General features: G+C 34.6%; 1 protein-coding gene across 30 annotated transcripts in view; it reads left to right on the forward strand.

Moving 5' to 3' along the window:
• RIMS2 (regulating synaptic membrane exocytosis 2) overlaps positions 1–17,805 on the forward strand; it is a 279,536-nt gene that overhangs the window by 119,461 nt on the left and 142,270 nt on the right. For 21 of the 30 annotated variants that reach the window (XM_087931589.1, XM_087931590.1, XM_087931578.1 and 18 more), the window contains 4 exons: positions 6,273–6,319; positions 7,296–7,408; positions 13,588–13,635; positions 15,830–15,960. In XM_087931589.1, the coding sequence (XP_087787715.1) occupies positions 6,273–6,319; positions 7,296–7,408; positions 13,588–13,635; positions 15,830–15,960 (339 nt within the window). The remainder of the gene's footprint in view (positions 1–6,272; positions 6,320–7,295; positions 7,409–13,587; positions 13,636–15,829; positions 15,961–17,805) is intronic. The other 9 variants (XM_087931593.1, XM_087931583.1, XM_087931585.1 and 6 more) reach the window with 1 other exon arrangement.

A 17,805-nucleotide genomic window follows, 5' to 3' on the forward strand; every position in this document is an offset into this window, starting at 1 on the left:
GTAACATGGTTATAGCCATAAGTGGGAAGAAACAGGTACTAGGAAGGATGAGAAGAATAGTAATACAGTCTTAGTAAATAATTTGACAGTGTTGTGGGAATTAGTTGTTTAGCAGAGTGATGGTATTTGGAAAAAACTGTCCTTGTGTGTAGTTGTTCTGGTGTGCAGTGCCCTATAGCATCATTTTGAGGGCAGAAGTTGAAACAATTTATGTCCAGGATGTGAGGGGTCTGATATTTTCACAGCCCTCTTTTTGACACATGGATTATACAGGTCCTCAATGGAAGGCAGGTTGGTAGCAACTGTTTTTCTGCAGTTCTAATTATCCATTATAGTTTGTGTCTGTCTTGTTTGGTTGCAGAGCCAAACCAGACAGTTCTAGAGGTGCAGATGACAGATTCAATAATTCTTCTGTAGAACTGAATCAGCAGTTCTTTGGACAGTTTGAGCTTTCTGAGTTGGTGCAGAAAGAACATTCTTTGTTGTGCTTTTTTGATGATGTTTTTGATGTTAGTTGTCCATTTTAAGTCTGGAGACATGATAGAACCTAGAAACTTGAAGGTCTCTACTGTTGATACTGTGTTGTCTAGAAGTGGTTGTGTAGGAGGGTTGATACTCTACTGTTGATACTGTGTTGTCTAAGAGGTGGTTGTATAGGAGGGTTTCTCCTAAAATCTACTACTATTTCTACGGTTTTGAGTGTGTTTAGTTCAAGATTGTTCCAGTTGCACCACAAGGCTAGTTGTACAACCTCCTGTCTATATGCAGATTCGTTGTTGTCTCAAATGAGACCAATCACTTTTGTATCATCTGCAAACTTCAGTATTTTAACAGAGGGATCTTTTGAGATGTAGTCATTGGTATATAGAGAAAAGAGAAGCAGAGAGAGCACATAGGCCTGGGGGGCTCCTGTGCTCATTGTATAGGTATCAGATATGATTTTGCCTAGCTTCACCTGTTGCTTCTTATCTGTTAGGAAGCTTATGATCTATTTACAAGTGTGGTCAGGTACAACTAGCTGATCTAGTTTACTTAGAAGAATATCTGGAATGATGGTATTGAATGCTGATCTGAAGTCTACAAAGAGGACCCTTGCATAGATCTTTGGAGATTCAAAATGTTGTAGGATGTAGTGTAGAGTCATATTAACAGCATCATCTGTCGATCTATTTGCTTGGTAGGCAAATTGCAAGGAATCTTAACAGTGGATCCGTGATGGTTTCCAGGTGGACCAGCACTAGCCTTTCAAAGGTCTTCATAACTACAGATGTTAGAGCAACTGATTTGAAATAATTCAGTTCCTTGATGAAAGGTTTCTTCAGCACTGGGATGATAGTAGAGCATTTGAAGCAAGAAGGAACATAGCACATCTCTAGTGATGTATTAAAGATGCGGGTGAAGTTGGTCAGTACAAGCTTTTAAGCAAGAAGGAGTTATCTTGTCTGGGCCTGGTGCTTTTCCTGGCTTTTGTCTGTGAAATAGACCTTGCACCTCTTTCTCTGTAATCACCAGAGGTGGTGGGCCCAATGGGATGGGATAGGTTGTAGGAGGATTGGCTGTTGTTGGTGTGTCTAAGATGGGGATTGTGGAAATGGGTGGCAGTAGCTTTCTCCCAAACCTACAGTAAAACACATTCAGGTGTTATGTCCCACCTTCAAAAATAAACAGATAAGGCTGAAAGCAGCAGTCCTCGCAAATAAAGGCAGCAACCAGGAATCTTCACTGATAACAGCCGCAGCCAGCCTCCACAGGATAGTCCAAGTTAATAGTTCCAATAAATCCAAATCCCAACAAGATATTTCAGGTTTAAATCCTCCAAGCCAAAGTCTTCGGTTCTCCTTGCAAACAATTTGTTCCCGACAGATTTGCAGAGTCATCCCTCTCCCTTTATAGAGCAGCAGCTAATTAGACTAATTACTGATCTGCCCTCCTCCTGTGCTCCCGTTGGTTTCTTCTCGTAAGGAGACGCCTGCTTCTGACATCCACCCAGCAATCAAACTAAATTATTACTTTCACCTGAAGACTCCATAAGTTCCTCATTATCAGCCGTTCCCGGCTGATAACCTGATTGAGAAGCAGAGGAGGTTGAAGGTTCAGGCCGATCCTGCAAATCAAATGTGTCCTCCCTTGTAACATTCTCATTCAAAACTGCAAGCAAAACTGTTAGGATTCCCTTTTGAAATTCAAACAGTCATTTCACGATCAAATCAAACTAAAGGGATTAACGTTCTCATTCAAAACTGCAAGCAAAACTGTTAAGACTCCCTTTTGAAATTCAACAGTCATTTCACAATCAAATCAAACTAAAGGGAGTAACGTTCCCTGGTTCTGACGTCAATCCACGATCTAACAGTCATCAGATTCAAAGTTCCTAACAGGATTGGACCTTCCAATCACAACATTCAGGTATCTGCCAGTTATTGATTTCCTTCAGCATGGGAAGAAGGTTTGCTATAACCAGTGATATTTTAAAGAGTTTTCCACATGTTTGCTGGTTCATTTGTTGAGAACTGATTCCTTAGCTTTTCATAGTAGTTCCTTTTGCTGCTCTAATCTCCCCTGTGAATACATTTCTGGCCTGATTGTACAGTATTCTGTCACCTTTTCTGTAGGCTTCCTCTTTGGTATGATGTAGCTGCTTAAGTTTAGTTGTGAACCAAGGTTTATTGTTACTGTATCTTCTCAGGTTTCTGGTCAGCACACATAGGTCTTCACAAAAACTGACATATGATGTTACAGTATCTGTGAGTTCATCCAAGTCTGCAGAGGTATCTTCAAAAACATTCCAATCAGTGCAGTCAAGGCAAGCCTGTAGCTTTAGCTTTGTCTCCTCAGTGCAAGTCTTCATTGATTTAATTGTTGGTTTCATGGTTTTAAGTCTTTGTCTGTAAGCAGGTATAAGGTGAATAATACAATGATCAGAGTGTCCCACAGCTGCTTGTGGTAAAAACTGATAAGCATCTTTTAATGTTGTGTAGCAATGGTCTAAAGTATTCTTGTCTCTAGTGAAACAATTGACATGCTGAAAATATTTTGGTAGCACTTTCCTTAAGTTTGCTTTATTAAAATCTCCTAAAATAATTGGAAATGAATCTGGGTGTTTAACTTCAGCCCATATAATCTAGTCAGCTAGAGTTTGTAATGCATTGTTTACACAAGCTTGTGGAGAAACATACACAGAAATTAGGAGAAATGAGAACTCTCATGGAGAATAAAATGGTTTGCAATTGATAATTAATGTCTCTAAGTCCACATCACAGAATTTCTTTAGTATAGTTATATCTCTGGACCAGCGACTGTTAATATATAAACATAAGTCTCTTCCCTTCATTTTACCAGATGTTTCTGCAATACTGTCTGCTCTTTGTATCTGAAATCCGGGGATATTTAGTATTTATTTTTTAGTATTTATTTGATTTGTCAGTTGCTTACAAGATACAGGTATAAGAATAAGTTTTGAATACATGAGATAGATACTTACAAGAAAAATAAAAAGAAACAATGAGACAGGGATGGTAGGCATGATTGATGCGCTTATACATGCCCCCTACAGGCCTCTTAGGAAGTGGGTGAGGTCAATAGTAGACAGTCTAAGGTGAAAGTTTTTGGGGTTTGGGGAAGAAACCAGAGAGTCAGGTAGAGTATTCCAAACATTGACCACTCTGTTGCTGAAGTCGTATTTTCTGCAGTCAACTTTGGTGTGGTTAACCTTGAGTTAGTATCTATTGTGTGCTCTTGTATTGTTATGATTGAAGCTGAAGTATTCATTTGCAGGTAGGACATTGCAATGGATGATTTTATATACTATATTTAGATTGGACTGGAGGCGGTGTAGTTCTAGATTTTCTAGATCTAGAGTTTCAAGTCTGGTGGCATAAGGTATACTGCAATGAGTGAGAGTGATAACTATTCTTATGAAATTTTTTTGGACTTTTTAAATTGTTTTAATATCAGATACATGATATGGGTTCCAGACTGATGAGCTGCATTCAAGTATAGATCTAGCAAATGTTTTGTGTGCTCTAATTAGTAGTGTGATATTACCAGAGAAGAAGCTACGTAGGATTAGGTTAACAACTCTTAGTGCCTTTTTAGCTATGTAGTTACAGTGGGCTCTAGCACTTAAATCATTAGAGATGAGTACTCCAAGGTCCTTAACAAAGTTTGGATCCTCAACAAGGTCTTGATTATTTAGCTTGTATTTTATTTTCTGATTTTTTTTGCCAATATGTAAGAAAGAGCGTTTATTTGTTAAGATTTGAAGTTGCCATTTGATTGACCATTCTGATACATAGTCAAGGTCTTTGTGGAGGGTAGTAGTATTGTCTGTGGTGTTGAATAGCTTTACTACATCAATGAAGAAAATGCAGTTGCTCTTAATATGATCACAGAAATTGTTTATGTAGAGTATGAAGAGATTTAGTCCTAAAACACTGCCTTAAGGGACACCACTGTTGACAGGTACAGAATTTGATAGGACGCTCCCAATTTTGACCATTTGTTCTCTGTTTGACAGGAATGCTTCTATCCAGTTATGTAGGTATCCAGAGGTACCATAAGATTTTAGTTTTAGTAGTAGTTTGTTGTGTACCACTGAATCAAAGGCTTTACAGAAGTCTATGTAGATTGCGTCTATTGCTTTGCCCTGATCGAGTTGTGTAGACCATATGTTTTTGCAGTGTAAGAGTTGCAGATTACAGGATAGTTTTTTCTGAAACCAAATTTTTTATTGGAGAGTAGGTTGTTTGTCTCTAAGTGGAGGATAATGGATTGGTTAATATTTGATTCCATGACTTTACAGGTGATGCAGCATAAGGAGATTGGTCTGTAATTTTCAACTAGGCTGGGGTCTCCCTTTTTGAACATGGGGACGACCATGGGTTGTGACCATAGTTTTGGCAAGGAGCTGGTCCTGAAAGATTTTTCAAAGATTATGTTTAGAGATTCAGCTATGGCAGTGGATAGCTTTTTAAAGAAGTAGGCACATATTCCATCCGGTCCAATAGATAGAGATGGTTTTAGATTGCGTAGTGCTTTTTCAACATTGTCTTCTGTAAAATCGATATGAATTAGATCATTGTAGTTGTCTGTGGTTTGAGTTGGAAGTACTGGGCTTGATCCATTGCTGTTTACAAATACTGAGCCAAAGAATGTGTTAAAGAGGTTTGCTTTGATGGTGTCGTCATTGCAGTCTTTGCCATTAGGTCCTTTCAGGGGTGGGATGGACCTTGAGTCTTTTAGTTTGTTGTTTACAAAATTGTAGAAAGCACAGGTGGAATTTGTGCGTTGAAGGTTTTCCTGTTGTTTAATGTGATAATTAGTGCATTCAGTTTTTATCTGGTGGCATAGATTTTTGTATTGGCTTTTGGAGTTGGCAACTTCAATATGAAGGCTACTATTATCAATTGACTCATTTAGCCAAGTTTCAATGAAGCAGAGAGCTGCTGAGTTGTAAAAATCAGAATTGCATCTATTTAGAATTAAGTATTTCATCCATCTTATTAGCAATTGAACATAAATTAGTTGAAAGAGTGAAGGGAGAGAGGTTTTTATCCCACTTTTCCTTAGTCTATTCAAAATTCCTGCTCTCTTACCCCTTCTTTGCTCCTGGCATCTCCATTTGTTTTGTTTATCCATTGTTCAGAGGAAGTTGCTTCTTCCTTTGTTAGAATCTCTTCTACATTTGTAAAGGGGGGTGGTTTGAAGTCACAGAAAGCTGCCCATCAAAGAAACATTGCTTGATGCGTAGTAGTTGGTCTCTTGAGTATGAAATCTGTAGAGAATCACAGAGAATGATAAAAAACTATCAGAAAGCATTTCACCAAGGCTACATTCAGCAGCGCCATCTTGGAGTTTTCAAGCTGAGTTTATATCATACAAAAACAGAAAGATTAGAGAAGGTTTAGTGTTCTATAATCAACTAACATTCATCCTTATTTTACTTCCTTTTAATACTCAAATGTCTTGATTACTGCAATGATTATTGATATCTGTTAAATGGGATCTCTTTATGTAATGTTTCAATTTTTTAAAGCTTTTTGAGACACTTAAGATCACTCATATATTTTTCTATATTACATTTTAATCAGTTGAAAAGATTACAAAATACTATTTCCAGTTTAATTTTGATATTCAGAAACTTATTCTGAATATGTACATTTTTGGAGTTTCAAGTGTTTTATTATGTTTCCTTTATTTTCACATTTATTATATACTAGCTGGCTATGATGGCTAGATACAATATGATTATATTTTATTCTTCATAATTGCAGGGATATTCCCAGAATACCTGACAGTACACATGCACAGTTGGAGTCGAGTAAGTTTTATTTTTAGATGTAATATCCCTCTGAAAATCGAGGTATAGCTACTTCTCTATTTCTACATACATATCTTCGTTATGTTTTACCCTTTTTTAATAACTGTTTTGTCAGAAGTCAGTAAATACAATGTTTATATGTTCTTACTATTCTTTACTGAAAAAAATATAACATTATGGGTAAATTAGAATTGATGTTGTTCCTATCTTTTAAGTTTTTTTTATTCTCTTTTGTTTACTGCAATCATTAAATAAAATGTACTTTATGATGATAGAGTTTAAAATAATAATGTTGATAAGATAAAGTGGTATACGATTTAGCTTTGTCCCAGTGTTTGCTGCATAGTAGGATATACCAAAGAGAACAATAGTTTCAATATAAAGTACTTGTAAAATAACCACACAGCTTTTCCCTTATATTGACTTTCTGAACATTTAAATTTCCAAGTATTTTTACGGCTTTAGTAAAATTCAAACATTAAGTTTATTATATAATTGTCAGCAATTTCAGTGTTTTCCTAGCCCAGCATAAAAAACAATGCAATATACTTTCTGTAAAAAGAACAATACTAATTTTTATATATATTTTTTCTAATTGGTAAAATGTTACTGAAGTTTATTTAATCCAGCAGTAATTTGAGAAGCACATCAATTTCTCTGAGGAGCCAAATATACCGAACATGGCAAATTACAGAATTTTAGTCTTTAGATTGTCAGGGTTTATAGTATCTATAATTTATTATGTTTTTAATTATCGAGCTGCATTTGTTCAGCTTTAGCTGCATTGCTTTCATTTGCTTAATGTTCTATTTAAATAATTTTTGGTATATAATATATATAATATAATATATATTTATATAATATATATAAATTTTATAGTGTGCTTATCAATGTTTGAATGCTTTTTCTTTTACATATAAAAATACAGAACTATGTATCTGGTAATTTAATGAATTAAAATGAATTATACTTTCAGGTTCTAGTTCATTTGAATCTCAGAAAATGGATCGGCCTTCCATATCAGTCACTTCTCCCATGAGTCCTGGCATGTTGAGAGATGTTCCACAGTTTTTATCTGGACAACTTTCAGTATGTAAACAATTGTTGAGTGTAGTAATCCTTGTTTTTATCAATACAAATTTTCTTAAGTGACAATGCCAGTTATGCACTAAAATTGTTTTAGCTTGATTTTTTTTCATTCAGTTTTTTTTTCTCAACACGAATAAGTCTATAGCCATTTTATGCTGTATTTGGAATATGTATATGTTAATTCTAAATTAATGAATATTATATGTAACAGAATTTTATCTACATCCACCAACTATGAACTATACTCAAGGGAAAACAATCCTCTATTGATAGAATTAGATAATTAGATGTATATGTACTGTAATTTAAGCCACCCACATAACTTTCCTTTCAGATAGTTATGTCAGGGATTGGTAGCCTTTTTTCATGCTATACCAGGTAACCTTTACTTGTTCTTTAATTAAAGTACCAGAAGATGCTTTCCAAAAACTAGGCATATCTTGATTCACAATAATATAATAAAATTAAATTAATATGTTTACTCCCTGTGTAGTTAATCATTTCTCTTTTCTAAAATATTAAATATTAAAATAAAGTAAACAAATTTGAGGAGTTCTTGGGGTCTTAGTTTGTTATGCAGCTGATTTGGTTATTTCTCTACCAGCTCTTATTTCTTCTATTTCTTTATTTTGAAATAATAATAGTGCTTCCATTCTACAACATATCCAGACAAGAAGGACAATAGAACAGTTTTCAACATTCTTTTAAATAACAAAATTTGTACATGTTTACAGTGGAGATTGGGTGAGTGGGTAGTGTGTACTTGTGCAACGTCTTTTCCATAATTTTAGAATCATTATAATAATTTGAAAAGCAAAAGTATAAAATATTAAAATTTTACCTATTCCAACTTAGATGGATAACTATTTAAGTCTGTGGTGATAATGTGCCCACAGATGCCATATATCTTTTGCTGATTATAGTAATCATACAAAATTACCCCTCAACATTTTCATTCTTTGAAAGCTCTTTGAAAGGCTATTCTTTTTTGAAAAGATATAAACAGAGAACATTTGAATTGATGAGTAGCATTTATGACACCATGCCTGGTGGCACGAAACAATTATCTAAGTGTATCATATTTTCTGAGTTAGTTTAAATTCAGTCTAGTTTTCTGAGCTAACACACTAAAATGTAAATTACTTTGTAGCATACTTAAACTGTGATGGAATAATTTGTAATCTGGAGTGTTCTGTAAACTTACATTTTTTGTTGAAAACTTTGCTTTTAAAGAATTTTTGAGTTAGAAAGGATCTGATTTTTTGAATCTATGCAACAGTAGCATATTTACAGTTACTTTTGACCCAACATGATGAATTGTATTTATTTATTATAACTCTGCTCCCAGATTACTTACTGTAAAATCACAAGATTGCAAAGTATCTTATATCAATGCTCATTAATAAATACTAATAATGAATATTACTAATAAGAAAAGAAAGCACAAAGTTGTGGTCTTCCTTCGCCTGGCATTATTGGCGCAAGACTACTAGAGGTTGGTTTTATGAGGGAGGACATAGTTAAGCTGAAACAGGTTCTGATATAGTCCTTAATCTTATTTCTGTTTAGACCAAAAATTATGAAATTTGTAGAATTTTCCATATTCTCCAGCAGAACTATATATTTCTCCCTCCATTAAAGCACGGGTGTAAAACTTGCAGTGTTACATTATCATAATGTGATGTATCATGAAATTTTTCCTCTTTGCCAAACTGTGTGTGGATATGGCCAGTGCATAACGCATCTGGCCCGTGGGCTACGAATTTGACACCCCTGCATTAGAGAGAGAAAAGAGTTCTTTGTCTGAAAAAGTTCAGTTGAGTAATCAAGTCTCTATTATATTGGAGAATGCTTATCTAATCTTATCAAATGAAAAGAGAGAATGAAGTTAATGATGGATAATAGTTCCTGTTGATTTTCCCATATTTTATCTTGGATAAGTAAGAAATTATATACAGGTAGTCCTCAACTTACAATCACAATTGATCCCAAAATTTATGTTGTTAAATGAGACATTTGTTAAGTGAGTTTTATCCCATTTTATGACTTTTCTTGCTTCAGTTGTTAAGTGTATCACTGCAGTTGGTAAGTTAGTAACCTGGTTGTTAAGTGAATCTGGCTTCCTCAATGACTTTGCTTGTCAGAAGGACACAAAAGATGATCACATAATCTTGGGACACAGCAATGGTCATAAATATGAACCAGTTGCCAAGCCTCTGAATTTTGATCACATGATCATAGGGATGCTAGAAAGGTTGTAACTGTGAGGAATGGTCACTTTTTTCAGTTCCGTTGTAAGTTTGAATGGTTTCTGAATGAACTGTTGTAAGTTGAGGAATACCTATAATAGATTATTTAGAATTCACCAAAAATGAATGTCAACATGTTATTTATTTTTGAATATTTCATGTGCACACTCCATATATTAACATACTCGCCTATATTATTTGACATATACTTCAAGCTTTTTATAATTAAGGAGACTTGTTTTGCCTGTATACTGCAGAGTTCATTTTGATGCTGGATAAAAAAGTTTTTTTTCTTGACTGGAAATGGAGAAAAGATGTAGAATTTAGATGAGTTACGGTATTATGTACAGTATTTTCCTTTTTTTTGCCAGATGTTCCCTTGTATATCTCTCAGTGGAAAAGAATGAGAGTGAGACTATTCCCATTCATTATTTTCACTCTTATTTATTTTATAAAATTTATATAGCTTGCCCATTTAAATACTAATTAATTGTTACATATAATAAATATTAATACCTTGGGAAGCAAAAATCATACAAAAACCTTAATCAATTAAAATATTACAGTACATATGACATTATATAACTTACTGTGTTTGTTTCCTATGCAACATCCTTTGTTTCTTCTGGAGGATGTTTTATTCCTCCACAATTACTAAGTGGAGGAAAAAAAAAGATTGCTGGGCTATTTGAATATGCCTTATTGACCCATGTTGACAATTCATCATATTATCCTACTGCCTAGACCACACAATTGTAATCCCACCTACAAACAGCAACAACCCAGAATAAGTGCACCATAAAATTCATAATTAAAAAATTAATAGGAGATGCATACATAATTATCAAGCAGGGGCATACATAAATATTTTAAAGGGGTCTACCACAACTTGCCACAACCAACTCACCATTCCTACTATTCTAGGAAAAATATTACTTATATTTGGCGCCTGTTGATCATTATAATGTTTTTGCTATCTTGAGATTTCCCATTCAAATGGAGCTCAGTTTATCCATGTAGTATGCAAAGACTTTATAGCCAAGGTCCTTTCTCAGCTTCTTTTTTCTGAATAAAGCTTGACTTCCTAGAATCCATTTAGACTTCCCATTTAGTCTAAGTTTACTAGAACTTGCAATTCTAAAATGAATTCAAAATATTGATTTATGTTTAGAGACAATCTTGATCTCTGTGGATACTGAAGCTTGGCAGTCATGAATTTTAACTTTTGGCATCATTAGTTTTTGGACACTGTTTTAAAATGACCTTTAAGTTATTGGCAAGCTTCACTTGCTATGAATCTTATTGGAGAACCTTTGCCCATTACACTTTGAACATAGCAATATTCTTAAGAAGAGTATCTGGGACATTGATCTTCAAATCAATTTAGGTCTGGTTCCCAGCCTCTCAGCTGATGTTTGTTTGGTTTTGTTTTTTTTTTCAAATGAGTATGTGCCAGCCTCCAACCTCTTTACCATCAATATTCTGAAATTTTACTGGGCTTTCTGTTTGGCTGGACTGGACACATTGCTTTCTGCTGATGGAACATCACAAAAATATTATCAGCTATTACCAGGAACAGCTCAGTACAGGCAGTCCTTGGTTAATGAATACTCATTCAGCAATTGCTTGAAGTTACAATTGTACTGAATGAGTGGTACTTTTAACCTGTCCAAAAAGTTCTGGCTGTCCGAGCATCCCTGTAATTGTGATCTGAGTGCTTAGCAACTGGCTCGCATTGTCCTACGGTTAAGTAATCGTTTGCAACTTCCCACCAGCAGAGTCGGAGGAGAATTCTTCCCAAACCCAGTCTGGCCATGTTCCTGCTGCATCTCACTGACCACTTAGACAGCCTCCCTCATGTAGCAGTAGCCACCTGCCTGCATGCTTGTGAACTGCCTGGAACTTCTAACTTCCTGTCAGCTTCTCCTCCATCTTCCACCATAGAAAATTGTGTGGAGGCCCTTGCTTAATGACAGCAGCAGGGATGGCTGCGGTTACTATTTCTAAGTGATGTAATCATGTGACATCACACTTTTTGATTGCATCACTTAGCATGGAATTTACAATTATCCCAAATATCATAATCGCCAGTGGAATCTTTGGGCCGTAAGTTCCTTTATTACTCTGCTATATAAGAAATTTCAGATGGCTTTTATCCATCTATCCTGAAGAGATTCCCTGACACAGCCTCAGTTCTATTTGCTATTTTTCTTGTCTTACCGTTAGTTGGGTATATTCTCCCAGATTGCCCAATTGTGTTCTTCCATGTGTACCATCCCTCCCTCCTTGAGTTTGAGAAATTGTACTAATTCCTTATTCATACACACAAACATATATTTCATTTGTAATTGTTTGTATTTGACTGCTGGTTTTATGGCTGTGGTAAAGGTTTGCTTTGCTTTAATTTGATTTGATCTGATTTGATGCCTGCCTATCTCTCCTCATCCTTCTAGCTGATGCATTCCCTGCTCCCCTTGTGGATCTGGGATTTGCAATTTCTCTTAATTTGATGGAAAGCTTTTTAGAGATTTATTGAAAACCAATGCCTTGCTTTTCCTTTATGTCATTCCTTTATTTCATACCTTCATGCCTCTACCTATACTTCTAAGTCTCCTTTCTTTCATGCTATGACTATTATATATTGTTGCCAGGATACTGTTGCCAGCTTCCATTCTCCTGGAGGTACCATTTGCTCCTTCAAATGAAAAAGAAAAAGAAACTGTTGAGAAGAGAGAGGCCATTTTGAAACTGACAATAATCTGCAAAGCAGCTTTTTCTTAAGTGGTCTTGAACATTAAAATAAATTGACAATGGTATAAATACACGTCTAATAGATAAAGAAATAAATAGGTCCGATAGGCGCCTAATGGAAGACATAAAGATGTCATTCATGACATGACACCATTGCAATAATGATGTGAATTACATAATTTGTGTAAGGAACATCAACTATATAGAATTTGATTTGCATATGTGTGTGATGACCCAGTGCCGTGTACAGCATCCTCTTGTGGATGCCCAATTATAAATGCTTTTGAATTATATAAAGAATTCATTTCCTTATTTTTTCCAAGAAAAAATATCAGCAAATATGTAAACAAATAGGAGGGAAATATATACAGTAATATAGAAATTACAGCAAACATGATTAAAACACATCCTGAAATATGATTAACAATTTATTAGTTTTTTTCATCCTCCTAATGAGAAGGTACAAGCGTATAAAGATGATCTTTTAATAATCTAGAGATTATTGAAATGAGCTAATGAAATGCATTTTTACAGTCATGGTACTGACGCAGTATAATAAATAAATTGTACCACTCTTTTGAAACTATTAAAGCAAACCATATTAATTGGTAGTATGCTAAAATAAATTAGCTCATTGAAAATGCTGGTGAGACCCCATAATGAGTTTCACTATTAAATCATTTTAGGGGCCAGCTGTAAGGGTAAATGGAGGTATTTTCATTTATATTCCATGGCATTGGGTAATATAATCCTATATGTTCTAATGGAAGACCAGTTGAGATTAATGGGATTTACTTTCAATTAAGGGATTATAAATTTGCCTCGTACTATTTTTTAAGTGGCTTTATTTTAACTTGCATTGTACATAAACAAGTCTCTTAATAAAGGCATTGGAAAGAACCTGAATATTAAACAACTGTGAATAAGGACAAACACGTCTTCAGGACACTCCAATCACAGTGTGAAGCAAGTCAGATAAAAATCTTACTAATGGAGGAACATAAAGAATGTTTACCATTTTAATACATCAGTTTTAACACTTGCTTTTAAATAAATGTGTTCTTGGTGTATGGCACTATTTAAAGTTGTGTGTCCTTGTTTTAATTTTGGTCTTTTAGTTTCTAGTGTGTTGTCTTTTTGGCTTTGTTTTACTGCTTTTTCTTTAATTTTGCTTACCAGAGCCAAAGCCTTAGTAGAAGAACAGCGCCTTTTGTTCCTAGGGTTCAGGTAAAGGCTTAATCTGCCTGACAGAAACTAAAGTTTTTTTCTTTTTGGTTGTTGTTGTTTTTTTGGAAAATGGATAGTAGGAGAATGTCACCGTTGGTCTGTTTTCCCATTTTAATTTTTGAATGTGTTGTTTTAGACCATCTTAACAAATATCATATTGTCTTGTGTACAGCTTGAAAAATATTGCATGGATATCAGAACCCTACACTGAAATTTAAAGAGACAACTAGCTTTCAGTTTTGATTTTATCTATATTTAAAGAGCCATTAATAGATATTAATAGTAATAATGATTCTGAAACTTCTGTAACTGTGTACCTTGAAATAAGTGATATATTATTTTGATATTTGTCCTTGTATGTTAAAGTTGATGTCTCTTTAAACCATTCTTTCTTTTTTCTGCATTTTCTAAATGACATTTCCTTGAGAAGATGGGCAAATAAATTTGTTCTCATCTAAGAAATTTGCATCTGCAGGCATTTTAAGATGTTAATTGAAATTGTGAAATAAAAATGATTATAATCTTTTGTTGTGATGTTAGTGTTGATTTTATTTGCCTGTTTTATTCGAATACAAATTGTTTGCCCTTTCTCATTAGTTATTCCTTAAGATACTACAGATCAATCAACCTGTAGATTGTATAAGAATGTCATTATGCTTATTTTGCTTTGCTGCATGCTTTCTTTTTTATTTTATTTTCTTTTGAACATGGAACATTACTCATTTTTATAATATTCAGTGATTTTGAATTTAGACATGATATATGTAGTTCAAATCCTAATAAATCCAGCTTAGTTGAGCAATTTAATCCTCCCAAAATAGTTCTTGAGAAATATAATATTACAAGCTAGTCACTTGGATGTTATTAAAATTAGGCTATATTTGAGCAGTATATAGCACAATATTTGAGTTGAAATTAAGAAGTTAGTATTGCATATTTTGATTGTCTAAAAAGGCATTCATTGGATCAAAACATTTTGGAATTACAACTGTATTATTCATCTGATATTAATGAAAATAACCAGTTACAGGTAGTCCCTGATCGACAGTCGGTAACTTAGTGACTGGTCGAAGTTAGTACCTAGTTGGGTACTAACATCCTGGATTTGAAGTTCTGACAGCTGCCCCCCGTTCACTGACTGCATTTCAGGCACCTGGCACCTGGGCTACATTTGTAGCCCAGCATCCTATAGTCATGTGACTGCCTTTTATGACAGTTTTGCTGAAAACCAGGATTTACTTCCAGTTTTTTGGCAAATGGCATCTAAAGTGAATCCTTGGTAGCCTTGACAACTATGGTGATTTGCTCAACAACTGCTGCAAAAAATTAACAACTGTTGCAAAAACAGTCCTAAAGTTGGATCAGTCACATGAGCAACCTATTTGACAACCACCATAAGTTACAACATGATAGGCAGGCTTCATCACAGTCATAACTTGAAGACTATTTGTAATCAAATTAAAATGGCCAGGCATAGTTACCCTTTCCCAAATAATGTAGGAAAGAATCAGCGGTCCATGAAGAAAACTTCAACTTCATTCAAAACCATCAGTTATCTTATCTTATCTTTTTCATTCTGCATTTGATTTTAATAATTGTAGATCAGAACATATCTATATGGTATCTAACTTTAAAATACTTTCTATTGTTCTATCTTAGCAGAGATTTTTTGGGTGTGCATAAAGCTTAGGTTAGAATAACTAATTATTTGTTTATGTCTTACATGAATTTTAAACGATTTCAAATTTGGGAAATAAAATTTAATATAAGATTTCAGAGGAAAAGAAATCTAGAGCTATGTAAGGGATTAAATAATATTTTCAGTGTGCAGGGTCGTAATATGATAACTATATGTTTGAAGAAAATGCCTGTAAAATCATTTTACAGATAAATGATTGCATTTGATAAAGTCCATAGAAATTCACAACCGTATTTCAATGTACAAAACATTTAATATAGTATAACTCCCATTTTGTGCTTTAAATGGAACCTTGACTCAAACTTACCTATAAAACTCATTGACACTTAATTCTGAGTAGGTATACATAGGTTTATACTACCAGACAGCCACCTTAGAATATTCATTGCAATAATAAAACACAGTGTAGATTAAGCATTTTATTTATCTTACATTTACTTATTTTATCCTGTAATTTTCTAGAAAAATTGCCTAATTCATAATTTCTCTTTACAGATAAAGTTGTGGTATGACAAAGTTGGCCATCAATTAATAGTCACAATATTGGGAGCAAAAGATCTTCCTTCAAGAGAAGATGGGAGACCAAGGAATCCCTATGTTAAGATTTACTTTCTTCCTGACAGAAGGTAGTATGAACAAAATTAGTGGGTATTGATACAAATGAATTTTTGTGAATAATATCTGACAGAATGTAACTATATAATATATAATAGTACAAATATATTAAATATTAAAAGTATTTTATCAGGGCTGAACTGTTAACAAAATCCAATTTCTAAAATCAATAATACACCTAGATTTTGAAGTCATCATGAAACACTGTCTTTGGCCTGATGGGATGCTAAATGATTTTAGTTCTGCATTTAACACAATTCTTCCACATAGACTAATGTCTAAACTTCTGAACCTTGGGCTTTCTAATTCAATCTGCCTTTGGATTATGGATTTCCTGTCTAGCCACTCACAGAGGGTCAGATTAGGTAATCATACCTCTTCAACCCTTATTCTTAACACTGGTACACCACAGGGTTGCATGTTGAGTCCCTTACTCTATACTCTTTTTGTGCATGACTGCATTCCCACTCATGTTAGTAATACTATTGCTAAATTTGCCGATGATACAACAGTGGTGGGACTTATCTCCGAGGGGGATGAGTCTGCCTACCAAGATGAGGTGGACCGGTTGCTTTCGTGGTATAGGGACAACAACTTGGTCCTCAACACCAATAAAACTAAGGAGCTTATAGTGGATTATAGAAGGAACAGATCAGACATCCAGCCCTTGCTTATCAATGGAAACCCAGTGGAGCAAGTGGCCAGTTTTAAGTTTCTGGGTGTTACCCTAAAAGAGGACCTGACCTGGGGTGCCCACATTGCAGCCCTGGTCAAAAGGGCTCAGCAGAGATTATATTACCTGAGGCTTCTCAGAAAACAACATCTGAATGAGAAACTGCTGGTGACCTTCTACCGCTGCACCATAGAGAGCATTTTAACATACTGCACCTCTGTATGGTTTGCCAATTGCACAGTGGCAGATAGAAAAGCACTCCAGAGGGTTAACGTCATTGCCCAGAAAATCATTGGTTGCCCTCTCCCCTCTTTGGAAGAGCTTTATAGCTCCCGCTGCCTTAAGAAAGTTCAAAACATTCTCAAAGATCCATCTCATCCTGGGAACCCTTTTTTTGAACTATTACCATCTAGCAGACGGTACAGAATAATAAAAAACAAGGACAAATAGGCTGAAAAACAGCTTCTATCCCAGGGCAGTAGCTCTTTTGAATTCTACTGTATAGTGCAGTGTTGGTGTGGTGTCGGGGTTTCCAGTTCAATGTGTGAAGGGTGAAGGATGCGTGTTTGTGTTTATTTTCATGGTCATGGTCATGATGTGCACTGAAGATGGTGTTTGATTTTGTTGTACGGGGTGCAATGACAATAAAGTAAACTAAACTAAACTCATGGGAAACCTTGCTGCTTTTATCAACACACTGAAGTTTTCAAAACCAAGCATGGAGAATCTAGGAGTCTATGGTATTCTTGTCCAAAGTTCAGGGCAGCTCAAATATAGGGGGAAAAAACTGTAGAGGGGACTGTAGAGGGAGGGAGGGAGGATGGACAAAAGGATTTCTATTTCCCATATTTGTTATTTCTTAATAAGTAATAGTTATTTTTTATAACCTTTTTAGAAATCAGTCTTACTGTACTCCAAATAGTCATTGCCAATATTGTCCTTCTGTATTTATTTTCACCCTCAAGCCCACAAAATATTATTTAAATTAATATGTAATTCTTTTCTAAGCTTCTCTGTACTGAGTTACAGGTGTTATATTAAATATTTTGAAATAAATTTTAAATAATACTCATTTAACAAAAAGTTTGCTTGATGTTGAAATGTCTGTTAAATACAGTAGTTTCTCTATAATGACATTTCCCAATTTGGTTTAATTGTTGCAATTACAGTCATTTTAATGTTT

This window comes from Pseudonaja textilis, chromosome 3, assembly GCF_049901715.1.
Source record: "Pseudonaja textilis isolate UNSWEBS1 chromosome 3, rPseTex1.2, whole genome shotgun sequence".
NCBI lineage: Eukaryota > Metazoa > Chordata > Lepidosauria > Squamata > Elapidae > Pseudonaja > Pseudonaja textilis.